This window comes from Callithrix jacchus, chromosome 22 (assembly GCF_049354715.1).
Source record: "Callithrix jacchus isolate 240 chromosome 22, calJac240_pri, whole genome shotgun sequence".
Taxonomy (NCBI): Eukaryota; Metazoa; Chordata; class Mammalia; order Primates; family Cebidae; genus Callithrix; species Callithrix jacchus.
This window is the reverse complement of record NC_133523.1, coordinates 46480172-46504768: the sequence shown is the minus strand read 5'-3', so window position 1 is coordinate 46504768 and position 24597 is coordinate 46480172. Positions and strand designations below refer to the sequence as shown.

The following is a 24597-nucleotide window of genomic DNA, read 5'->3' as shown; positions in this document are numbered from 1 at the left end:
TTTTAAAGATGGAATTTCACCATTATGGCCAGGCTGGTCTTGAACTCCTGACCTCAGGTGATTCACCCACCTCGGCCTCCCAAAGTGCTAGGATTACAGGCGTGAGCCACCGCGCCCGGCCAAGCCCGTGGTTTCACTTGAAATAAGTTTTATTTTTAAAACACCTGGCATTTTCCCCCGCGACCCGCCCCTTTGCCGCGGTCCGACCAGGCTCCGCCCCTCCCCAACAAGGCCCCGCCTCCATTATCTCCGCCCCTCCCAACGCCTGGCTTCCCCCCGCCCCTCGCTTCCCGCCCCTTTGCCGCTGTCCGCCCAGGCCCCGCCCCCAGGCCTCAGGCTCCCTTTCCTGCACCTGCAGTTTCTTGCAAAGCTAGTAGACATGGTGGAGCCGAGGCTGGGCCTCGCCATGTGAGTTTCCCTCTATCTAGATTAAATTTGCGTTTTGGAGCACGTTTAATCTAGGTAGAGAGAAACGCATCTGCGCTCTGTACCCGGTGTCCTGGGGTTCCCATAGCCCTTAAAGTCCCCGCACGGCTCCCTCCATTCCAAAGTGTGGGGCTGATGGCCCACAGGGTCGTGGGGTGTGACTTATGCTGTGCTGAGGCGCAGGATCTGAGAAATAAAGAGACAGGACACAGAAGTACAAGGAAAACGCTGGGCTTGGGGGGGGGGCCATGCCACCTATAAGCAGAGTCAGGCGAGGCCCCTAATGTCCAGAAGCGTGAGTATTTATTGTGTATAGGTTAGGGGGCAGGGCAGTGAGTGAAATCATCTTTAAGGATAGTGATAGGGTCGTGAGCAATAAAACAAGGGGTCCACCCCCTTTAGGTCACCTAGGCCAGGAGGGGGACAGTGCACAGCAAGGGGCCGGTTCCCATCAAGGCAAGGGCCGTATGCAGTAAGAGGTCCACTCCCATTAGGTCACCGAGGCTTGAAGGTGGGTCGCGCGCAGTGAAGAGGGTACAGTGTGCAATACTTCTATGTATGGGCAAACTACTTCTAAGAAGATTTTTGGGGGGATGCTTTAAGTCACATAGCAGTGACAGAGCTGTCAGGGTTACCGCCACCTGCTGGCAGCTTCCAATGGGTTCTATGGGAAGATGCTTTTCGAGCAGCACAGTAAGTAACAAGAGCTGATAAAGTTCACAGTCACCAAGGTGGATTGCGGGTCTCAGGGCAGCCTTCCACAAGAACTGGAGCAAGGTCCTACAACTCCTTCATCAGGAGGAGTGGCTCTCGCCCCAAGCCTGCCATACAGCGGGTATCTTTACAATACTGAACACTGCCACCTGGGCCGTGGATTCTTGTCCTGGTATAACTGTTTTTCCCTTAAATCATGCTCAGCACTGTGTCTGCTCTAGGCATTCCTCCGATTATAAGCTGCTTATTCCTTAATTCATGCTCTGCACTGTGTCCACTCTAGACATTCCTCCGATTATGAACTGAGATATAATTATAGGTATATATGTAGGGAAATATTCTTTAGGCACTCATACTATCAACTATTATATGATTATATATAGAGGATTAGATAAAGGGATTCTTCAAGCCCTAATTCTATAAACTAATACAGGATTATGTAAAGGATTATATAAAAGGTAATAGCTGAGTAGTAACACTATAAAGTGAGATATTCTTCAAGCCCTAACTGTGCCAAGGTTCTGCTTAGGTCTCTTTACTCGGTGCCTGTATGGGGGTTACGCACACCAGCCAACAGTTTTAACAGAAACCGTTCTCAACTTGGTAAGAGGAAAACATTTTAGTTTCTAACGTAAGTGGTCCACGTAAGTCTATTCTTTCACCTTACAACTGCTACAAACATAAACCCTGCTCCCTGCTCCCCGGTGAACTCTCCAGCGTTTCCTAACCAGGAAAAGCGAGACTGGCTACCAGCTGGGCTTAGGGAAGCGCAGACCCCGCCCCAGCTCCGCCCCCGCGTTGCGTCCGCAGACTCCGCCTCTCTCCTAGGCCACGCCCCTGGACGGTCCGGGTTCTTCTCCGCGCGTGCGCACTTTCCTGCAGTTCCGGAAGCCGATCGCGTGCGGAGGTGACGCCGCGGAGCGTGAGTGTCCCTCAGTATGGCTTAAACTTGCGAATCGCCATACCCCGTTTCCACACCCAGTGCCCGGGCTCGCTACAGACCTTAAGATCCCCGCACCGCGCCCTCCACCCCAGGTGAATACAGGCCTCGCGGAGGGGGTCCGGAGTCGCTTCCCTTCAGGTTGAAGTCTCTCAGAGGCTGCTCCCTGTCCCCCGCCTTTTGCTTCTTCCTCCCGCTTAAAACCCTTTCCCGTCCCCTCCTCCCGCCCCGCGCTTTTTCTAGTCCTCACCTGCGAGGTGGAGTCCTGCCCTGGGCGCCTCCTACCCTCGCCCTCATGGGCCCCTGGAGCGCAGCGCCGCTGTCCGGGTCCCGGGGAGGCCGCGTCCTCTGTCTGGTTCTGGGATCCTGCAGACCCCACCCCTGTCCTAAGACCCCGTCCCCACACCTCCCTCCTCCTCGTGCAGGGCCCTGCTGCTCCCCAGGTCTCCCCTCCGCAGTCACCGTTTCCGTGAGTCCGCGTTGGGAGGGGCCCGGGGCCCGTCCTGTGACACCTGCCCAGCTCCACCCCCTGGAAAATGTGCTCCTCCGGGATGCAGGCGTCTTACTCCAAACCCGCCTGTGAACGCGTGGGATTGGGAGACGGAGAGAGAGAGAAGCAGAAAAACCGAGACAGAGGAAAGAGTAAAGGAAGCCCATAAACAGCTGGCAAAGCAGAGGATGGGTGAGGATTTGCAGCCATAGTAAGAGTGAAAGAAGGAGCTGAGAAAGCAGAAGGAGAAAAACAACTGCAGAAATGCAGAGAAAAGCGCGGTGTCCAGAGAGATGAAGGGACAGCATGGTAGGGAGAGGGACAGATAGGGGGAGGCTATTCAGACAGAGTCGGGGAGAGGAGGAGAGATTTGGAGCCAGGGCAGACAGAGCAGTGTGGTGCTGGGATAGCAAGAGGGGGCAGCAAGTGACAAGGAGAGCAGAGGGAAAACCACAGCAGGGGGAGGCCTAGGGCCTGTGGGTGCCAGAGAGTGGGGACAAAGAATGTAACAGGGAAGAGAGGATTTACAGGGGGAGCAGAGATGGGAGAAGAAAGAGGCAGAAATGTATATAGAGACTGGAGACACTGAAAGATTGGGGAGAAAGAGCAGTCAGGATTGAAACAAGGCCCCAGAATGGGCCAGAACAGGTGGAAGAGGAGGAAGGAAGAAGGAGGAAGAAGGGGAGAAGAGGAAGAAGGAGGAAGAAGGAGCAAGAAGGGGAGAAGAGGAGGAAGGAAGAAAAAGGGGAGAAGAGGAAGAAGGAGGAAGAAGGGGAGAAGAGGAAGGAGGAGGAAGAAGGGGAGAGGAAGAGGAAGAAGGGGAGAAACAGCAGGAAGCACAAAACGACTTGGGAAGAACCAGGGGAAAAACACGGAAAATAAAAAATAAGCTAATGTGAGAATGAGAGAGATGCAGAGAAAGAGGGAGGGAAGCACAGTACGGAAGCCAGAGAGGGACCCTGGGTCCAGGTGAGTGGTGCATTGATTACATGTGATGATTACATTGTGGCATTGGTTTCCGGGTTTATAATAATACAACACAGTTAAAATATGTTTACTTAGATTATGTAGATGTGAATGAGAATTGAAGAAGCTCCTTTATGTAAAATGCCTAAGACGTGCGTTTGACAATTCTTAGTATTAGGGTGTAGCTTCATTTGCAGTCACTATTCGAACCAGAGGGCCGTGACTTCACTCGTTTAGTTTCGAGTGACCACCTCTCTTTTCCTGGAATGGGGTAGGGTTGGGGCGAGTGTAGGAACTAAGAGGAAAAACAAAGATATTTTTCCTCTGGTTTTTCGTCCTGTCACACTCAATACCACAGTGCACATTCTATGCAATATCTCACCTCCACTCACCAAAATGTGCGGGTTTCTCCCACCAGCAACCCATTCTCTGTCAGACGCTAACTGATTGTCCTATAGTTTAACTCAATTCTGAAACTACCTGGAGTTCACAGCAGATCCCACTGGTTGAGGCTCAGTTCCAGGAAACTGCCCCACATCAGCTGCCAGTTGCAAGTCTCACATTGGGACCTGAACTTCTGAGCGACCAGCTATGGAGTGGGGATTCCGTTGACATCCCCTCCAACACCTCGGGTTCTGTTAATTTTCTAGTGCAGCTCCCAGAACTCAGGGAAACACTTGACATAGTTTCCACATATATAAAGCGTATCACAGAGGATACAGATTAACGGTCAGAAGGAAGGACTGTCCTAGAAAGTTAACGCAGAGGAGGGTAAAGAGAACCACAGTATTTGTCAGGTCACTCAAAAGTCTAAGTGACAGACACCACTTGCATACTTCGTCTGAAGTGAGGGGCAGTTTTAAACTGAGCTCTGAACCTGTAGCACCTCATTCTGTCCTTCTAAAAAATAATAATAAACAGAGTCTCGCTCTGTCACCCAGGCTAGACTGCAGTGGCATGATCTTAGCTCACAGTAGCCTCTGCCTCCCGAGTTCAAGCGATTCTCCTGCCTCAGCCTCTTGAGTAGCTGAGATTACAGGTGCATTCCACCACACCCAGCTAATTTTTATGATTTTTAATAGGGACAGGGTTTCACCATGTTGGCCATACTGTCTCGAACTGTTGGCCTCAAGTGATCTGCCTGCCTTGGCCTCCCAAAATGCTGAGATTATAGCAATGAGCCACCGTGCCTGGCCCATGCTGTCTTTTTGTAGATAATGTCAGAGTTAAGTGAAATTGTAGGACTTCCCCCCAGCTGGGAGTCCCCTGGAGAAGTGGCCATTGTGGGAAGAGCCACACACACACTTTGATGACTAGAGGTGAAGGATTCTGTGTTTAGTGTGAGAGCATTATGTAGAGTTTGGTTTTTTCCTGTCTCAAAGAGCAAAGGAAGAGACCTCTAAGTGGTGCACCCACCTGTCAGGGCCTGTGATCTCTACTCAGTAGTGACTGGGGGAGACCTGTCCCTGCTTCTGGCTGCTGCTGCCCCACAATTATGCACCACGTGCCAGCCCTACGCTCAGTCTCAGGACAATATGCATGTGATTGATTTTAACTTCTTTTTTTTTTCTTCCCAATCCATAAAGCTTTCAAAATTTTAACTTCAAGGAAATTCATCCCTGTACCCAGGGGGTGGTGTTGTCCATTAAGACACGCACCCAGGGCTGGGCAGAGTGGCTCACACATGCAATCCCAACACTTTCAGAGGCCAAGGTGATAGGATTGCTTGAGCCCAGGAGTTTGGGACCAGCCTGGGTGACATAGCAAGACCCTGTCTCTATGAAAATTAGAAAAATAAATAAACTGGACTTGGAGGCTTGTACCTGTGGTCCCAGCTACTTGCGAGACGGAGGTGAGATAATCGATTGAACACAAGAACTTGAGGCTGTAATGAGCTACGTTCATGCCATCGCACTCTAGCCTGGGCAACAGAACAAGACCCTGTCTCAAAAAAAAAAAAAAAAAAAAAGACACAGACTAAAGCTGTTTTTTCTTCTACACTATACCTCTAAAACAAAAAATACTCTAAATTGGCCGGGTGTGGTGGCTCACACCTGTAATCCCAGCACTTTGGGAGGTCAGTGCCAGCAGATCACCTGAGATCAGGAGTTCAAGACCAGCCTGGTCAACCTGGTGAAACCCTGTCTCTACTAAAAATCCAAAAATTAGCTGAGCAGGGTGGCATGCACCTGTAATCCCAGCTACTTGAGAGGCTGAGGCAGGAGGCTCACTTGGACTCAGGCGGAGGTTGCAGTGAGCCAAGATCATGCCATTACACTTCAGCCTGGGTGACAAGAGCAAGACTCCATCTCAAAAAAAAAAAAAAAACCAACCTCTAAACTACATTTCACTCTGTATAGTAAGTGCCCCTCTTCTATGCTCCGTTTAAGATCACAATACATGACACTTTTGTGTGTGTGTTCAATTCTTGCCTCCAATTCTTGCTTGAACTCTTGCCTGAATCAAGCTCTCACACCCAGCATTCCACTGATTCTTTTGTAGTTACCACTGACAGCTCCATTTGAAATTCAGTGTTTAATTTCCTGTCGTCTTTCCATTACTATCAGCAGCGTGTGGCACAGTTGATCACTTTCTCTTCTATTGTCCTGGCTTTTAGGACATCCCATTAAGCTTTACACATCTATTTTATTTATTTATTTTTTTGAGACAGAGTCTCGCTCTGTGGCCCAGGCTGGAGTACAGTGGCATGATTCCGGCTTACTGCAATTTCCACCTCCAAGGTTCAAGCGATTCTCCTGCCTCAGCCTCCCAAGTAGCTGGGGTTACAGGTGCCCACCACCACACCCAGATAATTTTTGCATTTTTAGTAGAGATAGGGTTACTCCATGTTGGCCAGGCTTGATCTTGAACTCCCAACCTCAGGTGATCCACCCGACTCGGCCTTCCAAAGTTCTGGGATTATAGGCATGAGCCACCATGCCCGGCCCTGGCCTCAGTTGATCTTCCTGCCTCCCAAAGTGCCAGAATTGTAGGTGTGAGCCACCACATCCAGCCTCTGCCTTTAGTTTCTGAGGCCTGAGATTGGCCTGCAATCCACAGAGAGAGAGAGGTGAGGAGGCTGTTCTCTGCATGGGATTAGGTCAGGCTGGGTCTGTGCCCTGAAGGGGAGCTCAGTCCAGCCCAGCTCCCCACTGCTGCAGCATGTGTATGGGCTTCTCCAGGAGAGGAGCGGGTTCTGAAGAAAGGGGCCAGAAACTCACTGATTGTTCTTCCCGTAGTAGTGTCTTGTCCCTGCATTGCCCCTGGTGCATTGGGCCACAGAGGACTAGCTTTCCACAGGGGGAGGGTCTTCGCTGTGTGTGTGTGTGATGGTGGCAGAGGAAGGGGACGTGTTGATTCTGAGCAACAGACAGCACATTTTGGATATTCAGTATTGACTTCTAAAGGTGCTTTCCTGTTCCCTAAGGAAGAACCCTCGAAGAGGAGGAAGAGGAGAGAAGGAGAAGTCAGGCATGGCCCTCACCCAGGTAAAGTAACATTCTCAGTGGATTGTTCTGCCTCTTACTTCTACCTGCAGTGGCATTCTTTGAAGTAGCAAATCTGCTCTGAGTCTGAAGCGTCCTGCCTGCCAGGTTTGCTGGCACTCACCCATGCCTTCCCTCAGTCCCTCTCATGTCAACTAGATTCTATCTCCCGTGACTCAGTGACATGAGTGTGGGAAGAGGCTGCACTGGGCACGGTCCTGGGAAGGGCTCACCCCAGACACGGATGGAGACGGTGTGTGGGCCCCGTGGTGTCAGGGCTGCTGGGCAGCAGGGATTGTTCAGGGGCCACATCGGGATGCACCGTCAGCTCTCTGTAGACCAGGAGTAGAGAAACTGCACGTGGACGTCACATGTTAATATGCACAGATACCTGCTAAATTCTGTAAAATAAGGCTAATAAAGGGAAATGTTTTCTGGCTCATTTATATTACATTCGAAGCTGACCTAGCGAGTCACTGTGTCCAGCTCCAAAGTTTTACTAATGACGGAATGGAATGGGAACTTGAGACTGACTGGCATCAGTGGTGGAGGATTCTTTCATCCCATCATCTGTTTTAATACTTGAAATCAACCTAAAAGGAAAAAGCAGGAGAATCACTCACCTGTTCTTAGAAAACCCATACAGTGGAGACTGGTGTTTCTGCAGGGACCCTTGTGCTAGGTGAGAGTTGTTATTATTTTGCTCGGTTATTGGAGCAGAACTTCCTTGCCCTTAGAGAGGATAGAACCATATTCTTGTTTTACCAATTATTAAATATTCTATTTATCGTATTTATTTACTTACTTTGAGGCAGAGCCTCACCCTGTTGCCCAGGCTGGAGTGCAGTGACGTGATCTCAGCTCCCTGCAGTCTCAACCTCCCGGGCTCAATCGATCCTCCTGCCTCAGACTCCCAAGTAGCTGAACTACAGGCACACACCACTATGCCTGTCTGATTTTTGTATGTTTTATAGAGACAGTGTTTTATCATGCTGCCCAGGCTGGTCTTGAACCCCTGAGCTCCAGCGACTCATCCACCTCGGCCTCCCAAAGTGCTGGGATTACAGACATGAGTCCTCACACCTGGCTGTGGCTTTCATTTTAAACTTGACATGTTGTATTTCTCTGTTTTATGGTATAACTCCAAACAAACTTGCAGCTCACACCCTAAACCATAAAGCATTTCCCTCCTGTTGCATCTTCCATCTTCCATCTCATCTCAGTGGGGAAGCAGTGTTGTCGGTCTCATGTCCTATAGAAATGTGTTTATACAAGCCAGGTGTGGTGGCTCACACCTGTAATCCAAGCACTGTGGAGGCTAAGGCAGGCAGATCACCTGAGGTCGGGAGTTCAAGAACAGCCTGACCAACATGGTGAAACCCCGTCTTAAAAAAAAAAAAAGAGCCTACCACCCAAAAAAAAAGCCCTGGTCCAGATGGGTTCACAGCCGAATTCTACCAGACATACAAAGAGGAGCTGGTACCATTCCTTCTGAAACTATTCCAAACAATTTTAAAAGAGGGAATTCTTCCCAAATCATTTTGTGAGACCAACATCATCCTGATACCAAAACCTGGCAGAGACTCAACAAGAAAAGAAAACTTGTGGCCAATATCCATGATGAACATAGTTGCAAAAATCTTCAATAAAATACTGGCAAGCCAATTGCAACAGCACATCGAAAGCTTATCCACCATGATCAAGTAGGATTCATCCCGGGGATGCAAGGCTGGTTTCAACATACGCAAGTCTATAAACGTAATTCGCCACATAAGCAGAACCAAAGACAAAAACCACATGATTCTCTCAATTGATGCAGAGAAGGCCTTTGACAAAATTCAACAGCCCTAAAAAAAAAAAAAAAGAAAAAAGAAATGTGTTTATAGCTTGTTATGACATTAAGAACAAAATTTTTCAGTGAATTTTTTTTTTTTTTTTTTGAGACAGAGCCTCACTCTGTCGCTCAGGGTTAGAGTGGCACAATCTCGGCTCAGTGCAGCCTCTGCCTCCCGGATTCAAGCACTCTTTCACCTCAGCCTCCAACGTAGCTAGGGCTACAATTGCATGCCGCCACACCCAACTGGTTCATTTGTATGTGTATTATTAGTATTTTTTTTTTGAGACAGTGTTTTGTTCTTGTTGCCCAGGCTAGAGTGCAATAGCACAATCTCGGCTCACTGCAACCTCCGTCTCCTAAGTTCAAGTGATTCTCCTACCTCAGCCTCCCAAGAAGCTGAGATCACAGGCATGCACCACCAAGCCAGGCTAATTTTTGTATTTTTAGTAGAGACAGGGTTTCTCCCATGTTGGCCAGGCTGGTCTCAAACTCCTGACCTCAGGTGATCTGCCCTCCCAGGCCTCCAAAAGTGTTGGGATTATAGGCATGAACCACTGCACCCAGCCTAGTTTTTATATTTATAATAGAGACAAGTCTTCACCATGTTGGCCAGGCTGGTCTCAAACTTCTGACCTCAAGTGATCAGCCCATCTTGGCCTCCCAAAGTTCTGGGCTTACAGGCATGAGCTACCATGCCCGCCCTTCAGTGAAAGTTTTGTTGTGACACTTTAGCATGCAAATTTTGAAAACTTACATGTTTTCATGTTAGGAAACATGGATAGCTCATTCTACATCCTTATCAGACCTTTCTCTGAATGAGGACAGGTGGATATTTTAACTTTTTCCCATTATTACTAAACTGAGTGTATGTGATGTGAGTGCGTGGTTTTTTGTTAAGGACACAGCATGATTTTCAATAAACTTTATATTTTGTAGCAGTTCAAATCACGTCATAAATGTTTTCTTATATTTGTTCTCAACTATCACATTACTAACTTAATAGTAAGAATAGCAGCCCGGCACAGTGGCTCACGCCTGTAATCCCAGCACTTTGGGAGAGTGAGGCAGGCAGATCACCTGAGGTCAGGAGTTTGAGACTAGCCTTACCAACATGGAGAAACCCCATCGCTACTAAAAATACAAAATTAGTCGGGTATGGTGGCACATGTCTGTAATCCCAGCTACTGGGGAGGCTGAGACAGGAGAATCGCTTGAACCCGGGAGGCATAGGTTGCGGTGAGCCAGGTTTGTCCCATGCCCTCCAGCCCAGGCAACAGGAGTGAAACTCCATCTCAAAAAAAAAAAGTAAGAATAGTAAGATATTATGGGTATAAATAAATGTGTTCATATGTCATTCCACGTTGGTATTCACGAACTTGTTTCAACTTTGCTCATGTAGGCACTTTGCATACTCTTACTTAACTGTTTGGTTCTTTAGGGTTTTTTTTTGTTTGTTCTTTGTTTTTTGTTTTTTGTTTTTTGTTTTTTTTTTGAGACAGAGTTTTGCTCTTGTTACCCAGGCTGGAGTGCAATGGCACGATCTCGGCTCACCGCAACCTCCGCCTTCTGGGTTCAAGCAATTCTCCTGCCTCAGCCTCCTGAGTAGCTGGACTACAGGCACGCGCCACCGTGCCCAGCTAATTTTTGTATAGTCTCTAATTTAGTAGAGACGGGGTTTCACCTTGTTGACCAGGATGGTCTCGATCTCTTGACCTCGTGATCCACCCGCCTCAGCCTCCCAAAGTGCTGGGATTATAGGCGTGAGCCACCGCGCCCGGCCTGGTTCTTTAGGTTTAACTCTTATTCCCAAACACCTGGACTCAGAAGCTTGCTCTGACCTTTTAGTCTTTGACTTGACACAAGCTTCTTAGAGTATCTGTCATACATTTATCTCCTAGCAAGATGGGAACCGATCTTTCTCTCATGAGCTGTCATATTCATATACAAATTACTACATGCATGACATTTATTTAGAATAACGTCAGACCGGGCACAGTGGCTCACGCCTGTAATCCCAGCACTTTGGGAGGCCAAGGCAAGTGGATCACCTGAGATCAGGAATTTGAGACCAGCCTGGCCAACATGGTGAAACTCTGTCTCTATTAAAAACACAAAAATTAGCTGGGCCTGGTGGTGGATGCCTGTAATTCCAGCTACTTGGGAGGCTGAAGCAGGAGACTTGCTTGAGCGCAGGAGGTGGAGGTTGCAGTGGGCCGAGATTGCGCCACTGCACTTCAGCCTGGACAACAGAGCGACTCCATTTCAAAAATATAAGTAAGTAAATAAATAAGTAGGATAATGCCTTGCACTTGGGAAGTGGTCAGAGACATATGTCATTGTTCCTGTGATGATTATCACAGTTTTAAGATTCTGACCTTTCTTTAAAGTCACTGTATACATTTTATCTCATAAAACATTACTCATGCTCTAGATCATCTAGATACTGAATATCACTTGGTGTGTCAAACATAATATATAACACTTCAATAAAGATAACCCAGTGTTGGTTTTTTTGTTTGTATATTTGTATATGTTTTGTATCGTCTACAAAACTGAGAAATCAATACTGATTTAGAGGCCATCATAACCTCTTATACAAAAGTATAAGAGGACTGAATCGGCCAGGCGCAGTGGCTCAAGCCTGTAATCCCAGCACTTTGGGAGGCCAAGGCGGGTGGATCACGAGGTCAACGGATCGAGACCATACTGGTCAACATGGTGAAACCCCATCTCTACTAAAAATGCAAAAAATTAGCTGGGCATGGTGGCGCGTGCCTGTAATCCCAGCTACTCAGGAGGCTGAGGCAGGAGAATTGCTTGAACCCAGGAGGCGGAGGTTGCGGTGAGCCGAGATCGTGCCATTGCAGTCCAGCCTGGGTAACAAGAGCGAAACTCTGTCTGAAAAAAAAAGAAGACTGAATTAAGGAAACCTCCTACTCAAAAATACATGTGTGTGTGTGAGAATGCAGTGAAAACAGATCCAGTTTCTCCTACTCTACTCTCACAACAGAGAACACATCTGCCATCCCAAATGTCCTGGGTTTTCCCACACACACTAAGCAAGCAGTTCTGCACTAGACACCAGCTGGGTGACCTCCTATTCTGTTGAATTCTGACACTATCTACCTGGATGTAGCATCAGATCCCACAAGTTGAGGGCTCAGTCCCACAAGAGTGTACCCACTTCAGTGCCAGTTGCAAACACAGATGGCCTTTGCCTCTCACTGAGCGGCTATGCATCATCATGAATTCCCATGACCCCCTCCTCAGGTTTGATTAATTTGCTAGAGTGGCTCCCAGAAATCAGGGAAAGAATTTGCTTATATTGACACATTTATTATATAGGATATTACAGAGTATACAGATGAACACAAAGATGTAAGCAGTCTATTAGGTAAGATATGGGAGAAGGGGCATGGCGTGGTGGTGCACGCTTGTAATCCCACCTACTCAGGAGGCCTTTCATGTATTTCCCTATACTGACGGTTGTTCAGGCCCTGTCCTTTTGGGTTATTGGGGGCTTCATTATGGGGGCATGATTGCTTACATCTTTGGCTATTGGTGATCAACTGAACCTTCAGCCCCCGTCCCCTCAGGGGAAGTTGGGGAATTAGAGTCCCAACTCTAATCCAGCCTTGGTCTTTCTGGTGACCAGCCCCTGTTCTGAAACTGTCTTGGGGCCTCCAGCCACCAGTCATCTCATTGGCTTGCAAAGATACTTATCACTCCAGAGATTCCAAGTGAGATGTATGTCAGGAAAGGGGGATAAAGACCATGTATATTTAATTATATCACAACTTGGATGTCAGCCCACTCATTTCAGTTTATTCTCTCTTCTCATTTTATGTGAAGATTAGAACTTTCCTCTTATCCCCTTGGTGGATGTGTTTTTTATCTTAGGGACAGGTGACATTCAGGGATGTGGCTATAGAATTCTCTCAGGAGGAGTGGACATGCCTGGACCCTGCTCAGAGGAGTTTGTACAGGGACGTGATGTTGGAGAACTACAGGAACCTGGCCTCCCTGGGTGAGAATGACTTTCTTCCAGAAGTTAGGATCTTCCCCTGTGTATCTTTTCATTTTCCTTGTGGGTCTCTTGGGAGCCCCTGCTTTGCTTGGCTGAGACTGAAGCTGTGTTGACTCAAAAATGAAAATTTCCATAATGTGGAAACTGGATTTCAATTGTCCTCTTCCTGATATCACTGGAGCGTTTCAGAGCTTTTAAAATACCCAATTCCCTGTTTTCTATCCCCATGCTCTGATTCAGTGGTTTTGGGATGAGAGCTGTATATTTGCATATTATAGTGTTTCATAACAATTCATCAGGAAGCATTTAGTAGATGAATTTTTGAAGTTTTTTTCTAGATATATCTGTGAAGTTCTCCCTCCTCATGTCAACATAGGACTGGGACTCTGGAAAATCTACAGCCCATTGATTTCCTTTCTTTTCATAAGCAGGAATCTCTTGTTTTGACCTCAGTATTATCTCTATGTTGGAGCAAGGGAAGGGGCCTTTTGCTCTGGAGAGCCAAGTACAGAGAGCAGGAAACCCGGATGGATGGGAATGGATCAAAGCCCTGATCACAGGTAAGAGTTCAGATGGGTGGAGAGAATGCTGCTTATTAAATAGTGTTTGGTAAACTCTATACAAATAAAGAATCCTGTGACCTCTGAACAGAAATCTTTGCCCCCTTTTATCTATCCTTTAGATTTGTACTAGTTTACCCTTTCACCCTCTAATTGTGCTGCAGCTGAAACAGACAAAGGCAAAGGCTCTATCATAACGGACAACACTGTTATCCAGCTTCTGAGAACTCTGGTTCCCTGATTCCATGGAACAGGGAAGGCTGTTACAAAAGGGTCGTTTTGTCCTTTGGTGTTGATTCTATCTGATGCCCAGTTCTCAGTCATATAGATCTGAATTCTATGTAGTTTGCTAAATTGTAAGAGTGTTTTAGTGGAGCCATTAGGCTTTTCTAAGTATAAAATCATGTCATCTGCAAAGAAGTATATTTTGACTTCTTCCTTTTCCATTGTTTTTTTATTTCTCTTGCATAATTGCTTTGGCTAGAACCTCAATGCTGTGTTGAATAGAAGGAGTGAAAGTGGACATCCCTGTCTTTCAGATCTTAGCAGAAAGGCTTTCAATTTTTCTTCGTTTAGTATATTCCCTGCAGATTTCTCACATATGGCTTTTATCATGTTTAGATATGTTTTTTCTGCGCCCAAGTTGTTTAGACTTTTTATCATTGAAGAGATACTGATTTTATTGAGTCATTTTCCAGCATCTATTGCAATGATAATACGGTTTTTGTCCTTGATTCTGTTGATGTGATGAATCACATTCATTGATTCATGTGTATTAAACTCTCCTTGCGTTCCTGGAATGAATCCCACCCGATCATGTGCGATTGCCTTTTTAATGTGTTGTTGAATTGTATTTGCCACTTGTGTTTTGTTGAGGATTTTTGCATATTTATTCATCAGGGATATTGGCCTGTAGTTTTCTTTTTGTTGTTGGGTCCTTGTCTGCTTTTTGGCATCAGGGTAATGCTGGCCTCATAAAATGAGTTTGAAAATATGTGCTCCCTTCAATTTTTAAAATAGGTTGAGTAGAATTAGTATTAGTTCTTTCTTTTTCCTTTTCTTTTTTTTTTTTTTTTTTTGTCAGTCTCTCTCTCTCTCTCACCCAGACTGCAGTGCAGAGGCACAATCATAGCTCACTGCAAACTCAAACTCCTGGGCTCAGCTGACCCTCTCACCTCTAGTACCTGGGGTTACAGGCACACACTACAATGCCCAGCTAATTCTGTATTTTTGTTTGTTTGTTTTTGCGACGGAGTCTCACTGTCTTGTCCAGGCTGGAATGCAGTGGCATGATCTTGGTTTACTGCAACTTCTGCCCCCAGGTTCAAGTGATTCTCTTGCCTCAGCCTCCCAAGTAGCTGGAATTACAGGCACATGCCATCACACCTGGCCGATTTTTGTATTTTTAGTAGAGATGGGGTTTCACTGTGTTGGCCAGGCTACCCTCAAACTCCTGACCTCAGGTGATCTGCCTGCTTTGGCCTCCCGAAGTGCTGGGATTACAGGCATTAGCCAACGTGCCCAACTATGTTTGTATATCTTCCAAGACTCTTCTTGTTGTTGATTTCTAGTGTTTTTTTTGTTTTGTTTTGTTTTTTGAGATGGAGTTTTGCTCTTGTTACCCAGGGTGGAGTGCAATGGCACGATCTCGGCTCACCGCAGCCTCTGCTTCCTGGGTTCAGGCAATTCTCCTGCCTCAGCCTCCTGAGTAGCTGGGATTACAGGCATGCACCACCATGCCCAGCTAATTTTTTGTATTTTTAGTGGAGATGGGGTTTCACCATGTTGACCAGGATGGTCTCGATCTCTTGACCTTGTGATCCACCTGCCTCAGCCTCCTGAAGTGCTGGGATTACAGGGCATTTTAAATTTTTTATGTCACAATTTATGTTGTGTACTGCCTATCTCTTAAAATTGTTGTGCTTAGGGGTGGTGGTGAAAAAAAAATTGTTGTGCTTATTTTTAATAGTTTTATCTTTTAGCCCTCTTAGTAAATATATAAATGGTTTGCACACCATAATTATGATGTTAATATTAGTGTAACAGTTACATTGTGTCATTTTCTTTGGATTTGAAAAATTCCCTTTATAATTTCTTGTAAAAGAGGTCTGATCGTGGTAAATTCCCTTAGCTTTGTTTGTCTGGGAAAGACGTTCTCTCCTTTATTACTGAGAATTGCTTTGCTGGCTACAGTATTGTTGGTTGAGAACTATGCTTCCATACTATTAATTTGAATTACATGGAATCGACTTTTCTTTATTAAACAATCCTCTTCCTTTTGTGTTCCTAAAAATTGAATATTATTATATTGAAGTTTCATAAATCTGTTTAATGTAAGACTTCCTTTTGGTATAATATTGTTTTTCAGTGTAAAATACTTGTTTGCATACTACATTTAATTAGAAACCTATGGATCTTTATATCTTGTAGCTCTGTCTTCTGAATTTGTAATGAAAGATTTACCACACAAAGGGAAGAGCAGTACGGGAGAAGTATTCCAAACAGTGATGTTGGAAAGACATGAAAGCCATGACATTGAAGGCTGTTTCTTCAGGGAAGTCCAGAAAAATGTTCATGACCTTGAGTATCAACGCAGAGATGCTGAAGGAAATTACAAAGCAGTGCTTATGACCCAGAAAGATAATCCCACGCATGGAAGAGGTGAACATGACAAAAGAGATGCAAGAAGCAAGCTTATTACAAATCAGCTTGGATTAAGCTTTCAGCCACATCTGCCTGAACTACAGCTTTTTCAATATGAAGGGAAAATTTATGAATATAATCAGGTAGAGAAGTCTTTCAATAATAGTTCCTCAGTTTCACCCCCTCAACAAATGCCTTATAATGTCAAAACCTACATTTCTAAGAAATATTTCAAAGACTTTATCTCTTTATTACTTACACAGGGACAAAAAGCAAATAATTGGGAAAAGCCTTACAAATCTAATGTATGTGGCGTGGTCTTCCCTCAAAATTCACACCTTGCAAGTCACCAGAGAAGTCATACTAAAGAGAAACCTTACAAATGTTATGAGTGTGGCAAAGCCTTTAGAACACGTTCAAACCTAACTACCCATCGGGTAATCCATACTGGAGAAAAACGTTACAAATGTAATGAGTGTGGTAAGGTCTTCAGTCGAAATTCACAACTCTCACAACATCAGAAAATTCACACTGGAGAGAAACCTTATAAATGTAACGAATGTGGCAAGGTTTTCACTCAGAATTCACACCTTGCAAGACATCGAGGGATTCATACTGGAGAGAAACCTTACAAGTGTAATGAGTGTGGGAAAGCCTTTAGAGCTCATTCAAGCCTGAGTATCCATCAGGCAACCCACCGTGGAGAAAAACCTTACAAATGTAATGAATGTGGCAAGGTCTTCACTCAGAATTCACACCTTATAAATCACTGGAGAATTCACACTGGAGAGAAACCTTACAAGTGTAATGAGTGTGGCAAAGCCTTTGGTGTTCGTTCGAGCCTAGCTATTCATCTAGTAATTCACACTGGAGAAAAGCCTTACAAATGTCATGAATGTGGCAAGGTCTTTAGGCGTAATTCACACCTTGCAAGGCATCAGCTAATTCATACTGGAGAGAAACCTTACAAGTGTAATGAGTGTGGCAAAGCCTTTAGAGCACATTCAAACCTAACTACTCATCAGATCATCCATACTGGGGAAAAACCTTACAAATGTAATGAATGTGGCAAGGTCTTCACTCAAAATTCCCACCTTGCAAATCATCAAAGAATTCATACTGGAGTGAAACCTTACATGTGTAATGAGTGTGGCAAAGCCTTCAGTGTGTATTCAAGCCTAACTACCCATCAGGCAATCCATACTGGAGAAAAACCCTACAAATGTAATGAGTGTGGCAAGGTCTTCACACAGAATTCACACCTTGCAAGACATCGGGGAATTCATACTGGAGAGAAACCTTACAAATGTAACGAATGTGGCAAGGTCTTTAGGCATAACTCATACCTTGCAAGGCATCGGCGAATTCATACCGGACAGAAAACTTACAAGTATGATGAGTGTGGCAAAGCCTTTAGTGAACATTCAAACCTAACTACCCATCAGGTCATCCATACTGGAGAAAAACCTTACAGATGTAATGAGTGTGGTAAGGTCTTCAGTCAGAATTCACACCTTGCAAGACATCGGAGAATTCACACTGGAGATAAACCTTACAAGTGTAATGAATGTGGCAAAGCCTTTTGTCAAACTTCAAAACTTGCAAGGCATCAGAGGGTTCATACTGGAGAGAAACCATATGTGTGTAATCAGTGTGGCAAAGCCTTTAGTGTCCGTTCAGGCCTAACTACCCATCAGGTCATCCATACTGGAGAAAAACCTTACAAATGTAATGAGTGTGGCAAGGTCTTCACTCAGAATTCACACCTTGCAAGGCATCAAGGAATTCATACTGGAGATCAACCTTACAAGTGTAATGAATGTGGCAGAGCCTTTAGTCAAACTTCAAAACTTGCAAGGCATCAGAGGGTTCATACCAGTGAGAAACCATATGAGTGTAATTATGTGGGGAAGCCTTTAGTGTCCGTTCAAGCTTTGCTACCTATCAGGCAATCCATACTGGAGGAAAACCTTATAAATGTCACTTGTGGAAAGTTCTAAAGTCAGAGTTGAACCCTTGCAAGTCGTCACAGAATTCAGAGTGGAGAGAAACCTTACAAATGAAGGTGGCAACTTTTGCAGTTAGAGTTAATTCCTTTGAACAACATCAGAGAATTTATTCCTGAGAGAATCCTTGAAAGTGCAAAGACTGTGGCAAACTGCTTATGAGTTCAAGTATTAATAGACATCCAAGGTTCCGTAATAATGAGAAATCATATAAGTGTACTGTATGTGGCAGAGGCTTTATTCAGGCCTCACAGCTTTCTAGACATTAAAATCTGCATACTTTATGGAACCACACTAATGTAATGTGCATCCTGAAGCTCTTAAGACTGTAACCGTAGGTGAGGATTCATATGAAGAGTAACTCAGTCTCTAGTTCTTCGATTCACTTTTAATATGACAAACTGCACGACAATTACACATCCCAATATGGTAAAACTTATGACACATATTTCAAAAGTTGAAGGACATTTGGAAATGGCTACTTACCTTCAGATTAGAAAATATTTCATTCCATTGTTTGAGGTTTCTCAAAAAGGCTACTGTTTGTGACTTTCAACCTGAACACCTTTCGTGGTGCCCCTCTGGGAAAGAATATGGTACGCATTACATGAGGATCATATTTATCCACATTTATTGAAGAAGGAGGACTCCACATTATAAAATTAAATATTCTTTCAATTGAGAGACCATGGTTTAGGGGCAGAAAATAAGGTAAAACTATGATATCAGTTGTCATACTGATTGTATTCAGGGTGCCCTTCTTCTGAGAGAAAGACACTGTGGGTTTTAGGCAAGAAAGGCTCTACCAACCATGCATTAAGCAGGCCAAGACCTCGGGACACTGGAGTTTTCATGGGAGGAGAGTAATAGGTTATGAATGACTGATTATATAATAGTAATAGTGCAGGGGAACGGTCGCCACCTTCTCTATTGAATGGCAACAGGAGTTTTATGGCAGAGATTGATGAAAAATAGGCTTATTTTTGAAATTGAAGAGATAACAGTTACCAGAGTAGAGAGCTTGGACACCAGAACCAGAATACCGTGTTTTTTTTTAGTAGAATTGACACTAACTGCTAGAAGTATATTTTGCTGCTGTTTTATTGAGAATGTGTCACAGGCATAATGTTTTGACAGAAAAATGGGATGTTTTCTTATAACTGAATGAATCACATTTTTGTACCAACACTGTTTTTTCCTGCCTGAGTAGGATACTTCGTAACAGATAATAACAATACACTCAGTCTTTTAGGTTGGAGGATCGAGAACATTTTTTTTTTCTTGGTGAAATCAAACAACATACAATTTTGGGAAACTGTAATCATACTGTGCCCTGAATTATTCTCTCTACACTCTGTCTTAGCATATTTACATGGATATAATGAAAATCCCATAGAAAGTGCAACTTTCGGCCGGGCGCAGTGGCTCACACCTGTAATCCCAGCACTTTGGGAGGCCAAGGCATGTGGATCACGAGGTCAGGAGATAGAGACCATCCCAGCCAACATGGTGAAACCCTGTCTCTACTAAAAATATACAAATTAGCCGGGCACGGTGGCTCACGCCTATAATCCCAGCACTTTGGGAGGCTGAGGCAGGAGAATTGCTTGAACCCAGGAGACGGAGGTTGCGGTGAGCCGAGATCGTGCTGTTGCACTCCAGTCTGGGTAACAACAGTGAAACTCTGTCTCAAAAAATATATATATATATAAATTAGCTTGGGACGGTGGCAGTTGCCTTTGGGAGCTGAGGCAGGAGAATCGTTTGAACCCGGGAGTTGGAGGTTGCAGTGAGCTGAGATTGCCCACTGCACTCCAGCTTGGCAACAGAGCAAGACTTCGTCCCCCAAAAAAAAAAAACCATTTTTATAAGTGCCATTTTTACACTCTTACACTCTGAAAGCTGCCAGTGTTGTTGAATATATACCGTATTATATTTTTACATGCTTATGTGCCAAATAACTATGGCATACATCTTTATTACATGAAGTGAAAATACATCTATAGCAGGTGTATGGGCCGGGCATGATGGCTCATGGCTGTAATCCTAGCACTTTGAGAGGCAGGTGGGTCACTTGAGTCCAGGAGTTTGAACCGCCTGGGCAACATGGCAAAACCCTGTCTCTACAAAAAAATAGAAAAATTAGCTGGGCAGAGTGGCTCACGCCTGTAGTCCCAGCTCCTCAGGGGACTGAGGCAGGTGGATCACTCAAGCGCAAGAGGCAGAGGTTGCAATGAGCCAAGACTGCACCACTGCACTCCAACCTGGGTGACAGAGCAGCGAGACCCTGTCTCAAAAAAAAGTGTATGAAAAATATTATGAAATTATAAATAGCGCAGAATAACAAAAGTTACACTATTCTTAGAATGCTATGCTCATTGACATAATTTGACAAGACTAACATTCCTGAGTTTCCTCTTTTTTTTTTTTTGAGACGGAGTTTTGCTCTTGTTACCCAGGCTGGAGTGCAATGGTGCCATCTCGGCTCACCGCAACCTCCGCCTCCCGGGTTCAGGCAATTCTCCTGCCTCAGCCTCCCGAGTAGCTGGGACTACAGGCACGCGCCACCATGCCCAGCTAATTTTTTGTATTTTTAGTAGAGACGGGGTTTCACCATGTTGACCAGGATGGTCTCGATCTCTTGACCTCGTGATCCACCCGCCTCGGCCTCCCAAAGTGCTGGTATTACAGGCGTGAGCCACCACGCCCGGCTGAGTTTCCTCCTCATGAACATACATAATGGAAATTTTATTTTGGTGGGTAAACTATAAGTTTCATAGACGTAGCCTTACCACATTTTTGGTAATGTTAAGTTGTCCCCCCTCCAGTGGAAGTGTATTGCACTCAACCTGCAGTTTGGATTAGATACAGAAAATTATGATGTCAAACAATGAAATTTTAGGAAAATGCGTATTACGGCCGGGCGCGGTGGCTCACGCCTATAATCCCAGCACTTTGGGATGCCGAGGCGGGTGGATCACTAGGTCAAGAGATCGAGACCATCCTGATCAACAAGATGGAACCCCGTCTCTACCAAAAATACAAAACTTATCTGGGCATGGTGGCGCGTGCCTGTAATCCCAGCTACTCGGGAGGCTGAGGTAGGAGAATTGCTTGAACCCAGGAGGTGGAGGTTGCGGTGAGCCGAGTTCGCGCCATTGCACTCCAGCCTGGGTAACGAGAGCGAAACTCCGTTGCAAAAAAAAAAAAAAAGGAAGTGCGTATTGCATAATGAGGATTTCTGTGAGAAGCAAGGTTGACTTCCCAAACTGGTCCAAACTGGCTTGAGAGAGCAGGGATAAGTAACTGGTTATGGGTATTATGGTAATAACCTTTAATAAAAGGGCGTGGTTGGAGTGAGGGTGCCACACACGGTTTGAACTTCCATCTAGTTCCAAAGGAGGGAACACAGGCATTATCAGCTTGGCCAGGCAGAATAAGAAGAGGGAATGCAAAGGTGTAAATGTTGTTACACGACAAAAATCGCAAAATGGAAACTGACTACTACGACACTGAATATTTACTCTTGAAACTTCGGATTTCCGGCCAGGCGTGGTGGCTCAAGCCTGTAATCCCAGCACTTCAGGAGGCCGAGGCAGGTGGATCACCTCAGGTCAGGAGCTCGAGACCAGCCTGGCTAACATGGTGAAACCCCATCTCTACTAAAAATACAAAAATTAGCCGGGTATGGTGGCGTGTAGCTGTAGTCCCAGCTACTCAGGAGGCTGAGGCAGGAGAATCGCTTGAACCTGGGAGGCGGAGGTTGCAGTGAGCTGAGATCTTGCCACTGCACTCCAGCCTGGGCAATAGGGTGAGACTCCATCTCAAAAGAAAAGAAAGTTCTAAGTGATTTGTTAGGAAAGACCTCTGTTTTCTTTGTAATAGTAATTAGTTTTCCTTTCCTGCTGAACCCATAGGTGCCATTATACAACATCATTCTTGAAAATGTTTGTGAAATGCTGTTTAAATTGCCTAAAATATATATATATATATATTTTGAGATGGAGTTTCGCTGTTGTTACCCAGACTGGAGTGCAATGGTGTGATCTCGGCTAATGGTTACCTCCACCTCCTGGGTTCAAGCAATTCTCCTGCCTCAGCCTCCCTGCTAGCTGGGACTACAGGCAAGCGCCACCATGCCCAGCTAATTTTTGTATTTTTGGTAGAGACAGGGTTACACCATGTTGACCAGGAGGGTCTCAATCTCTTGACCTCGTGATCCACCCGCCTCAGCCTCCCAAAGTGCTGGGATTATAGGCGTGAGCCACCGCACCCAGCCTGCCTAAAATATTTTTACAGTAGTTCAATGAAAATGAATTTGTGGAAAAGTTTATTACATAATATGATCAAGCAATTTTAGCTAAAGGTAATTTTTCAAAGGCTGTGTTATGTTAATGTCATCTTCAGTTTATTGTATTGTGTAATATAGTTCATAGCTTTTCTTTCTTTTTAGCGGTGGGGTCTTGCTGTGTTGGCCAGGTTGGTCTTGAACTCTTGGCCTCAAGCACTCCTCCTTCCTCAGCCTCCCAAAGTGCTAGGATTACAGCTGTGAGCCACTGTGCCCCCCGCCCCATAGCTTATTTTCAATAGTAGTAAAGCGACTTTTTGTTTTTGAATATGATTTTTATTGTAAAGGTTTCTTCCATACATTTTAATCCAAATTATATGTTTACTGCATTTCTTCTCTGTGTTACTCTGGTGAAAAAGTTAGAGAATACGTAAAGGAGGGTGTGGTTTGTAAATAAAATTTTGTGACATGAAATGTATGTAAGATGATAGCAGGTACTGACTAGGTTCTCTGTAAATAGGAAAATGGAATGTGCTTGTAAGTCTTTAGTTCAATTAAAGTACTGGGATACAAAACGGTGAAATGAAGTCTCTTAATATGGAGTTATCAAAGACCAGCTGCTCAAAAATCAAGCGTGTGGAGGTTAACCAGCATCTGGAGAACTAAATGAAAATACAACCAATAAGAGAGTCCACAAGATACTAGTTATAATTTATGCAAAGGAGATAATTTCTTTTGGTGACTCCCTGGAGGCAGTTCAACTTCCCACTGTGGCTGGGATTTCTGTGCTGAGCCAGCAGAGCTTACACGCAACTTTTGCCGTGACAGCTGCCATTTAATATTCTCCCCTTAGATTTGTTTCCATTTTTAAAAAACTGATGCATATTCTTTAATAAGTGATTTACCTTTGCATATATATTTTCTTTTGTATCAATCACATTTAGAGTAAGAATCACAGTTGCTAGTGCTTTATGTGTAACAACTAAATCGTCAGCTGCCTGAAATGAATATTGATGATATTCTCATTTCAGAGGTGAGGAAACCTAGGATAGATAGGGAAAATAATCAAATTAGGCTGGGCACGGTGTCACACTGTAATCCCAATACTTTGAGAGGCTGAAGCAGATGGATCACCTGAGGTCAGGAGTTCAAGACCAGCCTGACCAACATGGGGAGACCCCATCGCTACTGAAAATATAAAAATCAGCTGAGTGTGGTGGCGGGCGCTTGTAATTCCAGCTATTCGGGAAGCTGAGACAGGAGAATCACTTGCACCTGGGAAATGGTTGTTTCAGTGAGCCGAGATGTGCCATTGCACTCCAGCCTGTGGACTCCATCTCTCTCTCTCTTTCTCCTCTCTCTATATATGTGTCTGTGTGTATATATATATTTTTTTCCAGAAAATTGATAGAACTATGAAGAGACATTTCACTGAAGCAGATATACTGAGATAAATAGGCCCATAAAAACACTTCCAGCATTACCATCCATCAAATGTCAGACCTTAGCATGTTCTGCTTTAATAGACTCATCTAGTCACGTTTCAGTAAGAGGCTGAATCGAGACTTGAATCCCTGTCTGGTTGCAAGGACAAAGCCGTTAACGACGATGCAGCAGTAACAATGCGAGTTATTTTTGTCCTTTACTCACTGTCTGTACCTATTTTGTCAGTATCTTGTAATTTTTAAATGGTTTATCTTCATATATCATTGTGATTTTGGTAACTTTGTATTAAATCTATATTTTTACTGATCACTGTTTCCTATGAACTTACCTAAATGAATGACAGAGACACTCATTATCCCATAATCCTGTAAGAAAGATTATCTAGGCCAGGTGAGATGGCTCATACCTGTAATCCCAGCACTTTGGAAGACCTAGGTGGGCAGATCATGAGGTCAGGAGTTTGAGACCAGCCTGACCAACATGGTGAAACCCTGCCTCTACTAAAAATACAAAAATTAACCTGGCGTGGTCGCCCACATCTGTAATCCCAGCTACTCAGAAGGCTGAGGCAGGAGAATTGCTTGAACCTGGGAAGCAGGGGGGAGGAAGGAAGGAAGGGAAAAAAGGAAGGATAGATAGAAAGAAAAAGAAAAGAAGCCGGGTGCGGTGGCTCACGCCTGTAATCCCAGCACTTTGGGAGGCCGAGGCGGGTGGATCATGAGGTCAAGAGATCGAGACCATCCTGGTCAACATGGTGAAACCCCATCTC

General features: G+C 44.9%; 1 protein-coding gene across 9 annotated transcripts; it reads left to right on the top strand.

Annotated features, from left to right (window-relative positions):
* The first annotated feature begins 2020 nt into the window (after positions 1-2020).
* Positions 2021-22965, top strand: ZNF347 (zinc finger protein 347). Of its 9 annotated transcripts, none has more exons than XM_078361148.1 (6): positions 2021-2175; positions 6968-7024; positions 12759-12885; positions 13317-13445; positions 15876-16231; positions 16352-22965. In XM_078361148.1, the coding sequence occupies exons 2-6, from the start codon at positions 7010-7012 to the stop codon at positions 18086-18088; spliced, it is 2364 nt and encodes a 787-aa protein (XP_078217274.1). In that variant the 5' UTR covers positions 2021-2175; positions 6968-7009; the 3' UTR covers positions 18089-22965. The 9 variants fall into 9 exon arrangements, with proteins under 9 accessions (XP_078217274.1, XP_078217273.1, XP_078217269.1 ...); XM_078361147.1 differs by having other exon boundaries at positions 6964-7024; XM_078361144.1 differs by lacking the exon at positions 2021-2175 and adding an exon at positions 2666-3539 and having other exon boundaries at positions 6964-7024.
* The last annotated feature ends 1632 nt before the right edge of the window (positions 22966-24597 follow it).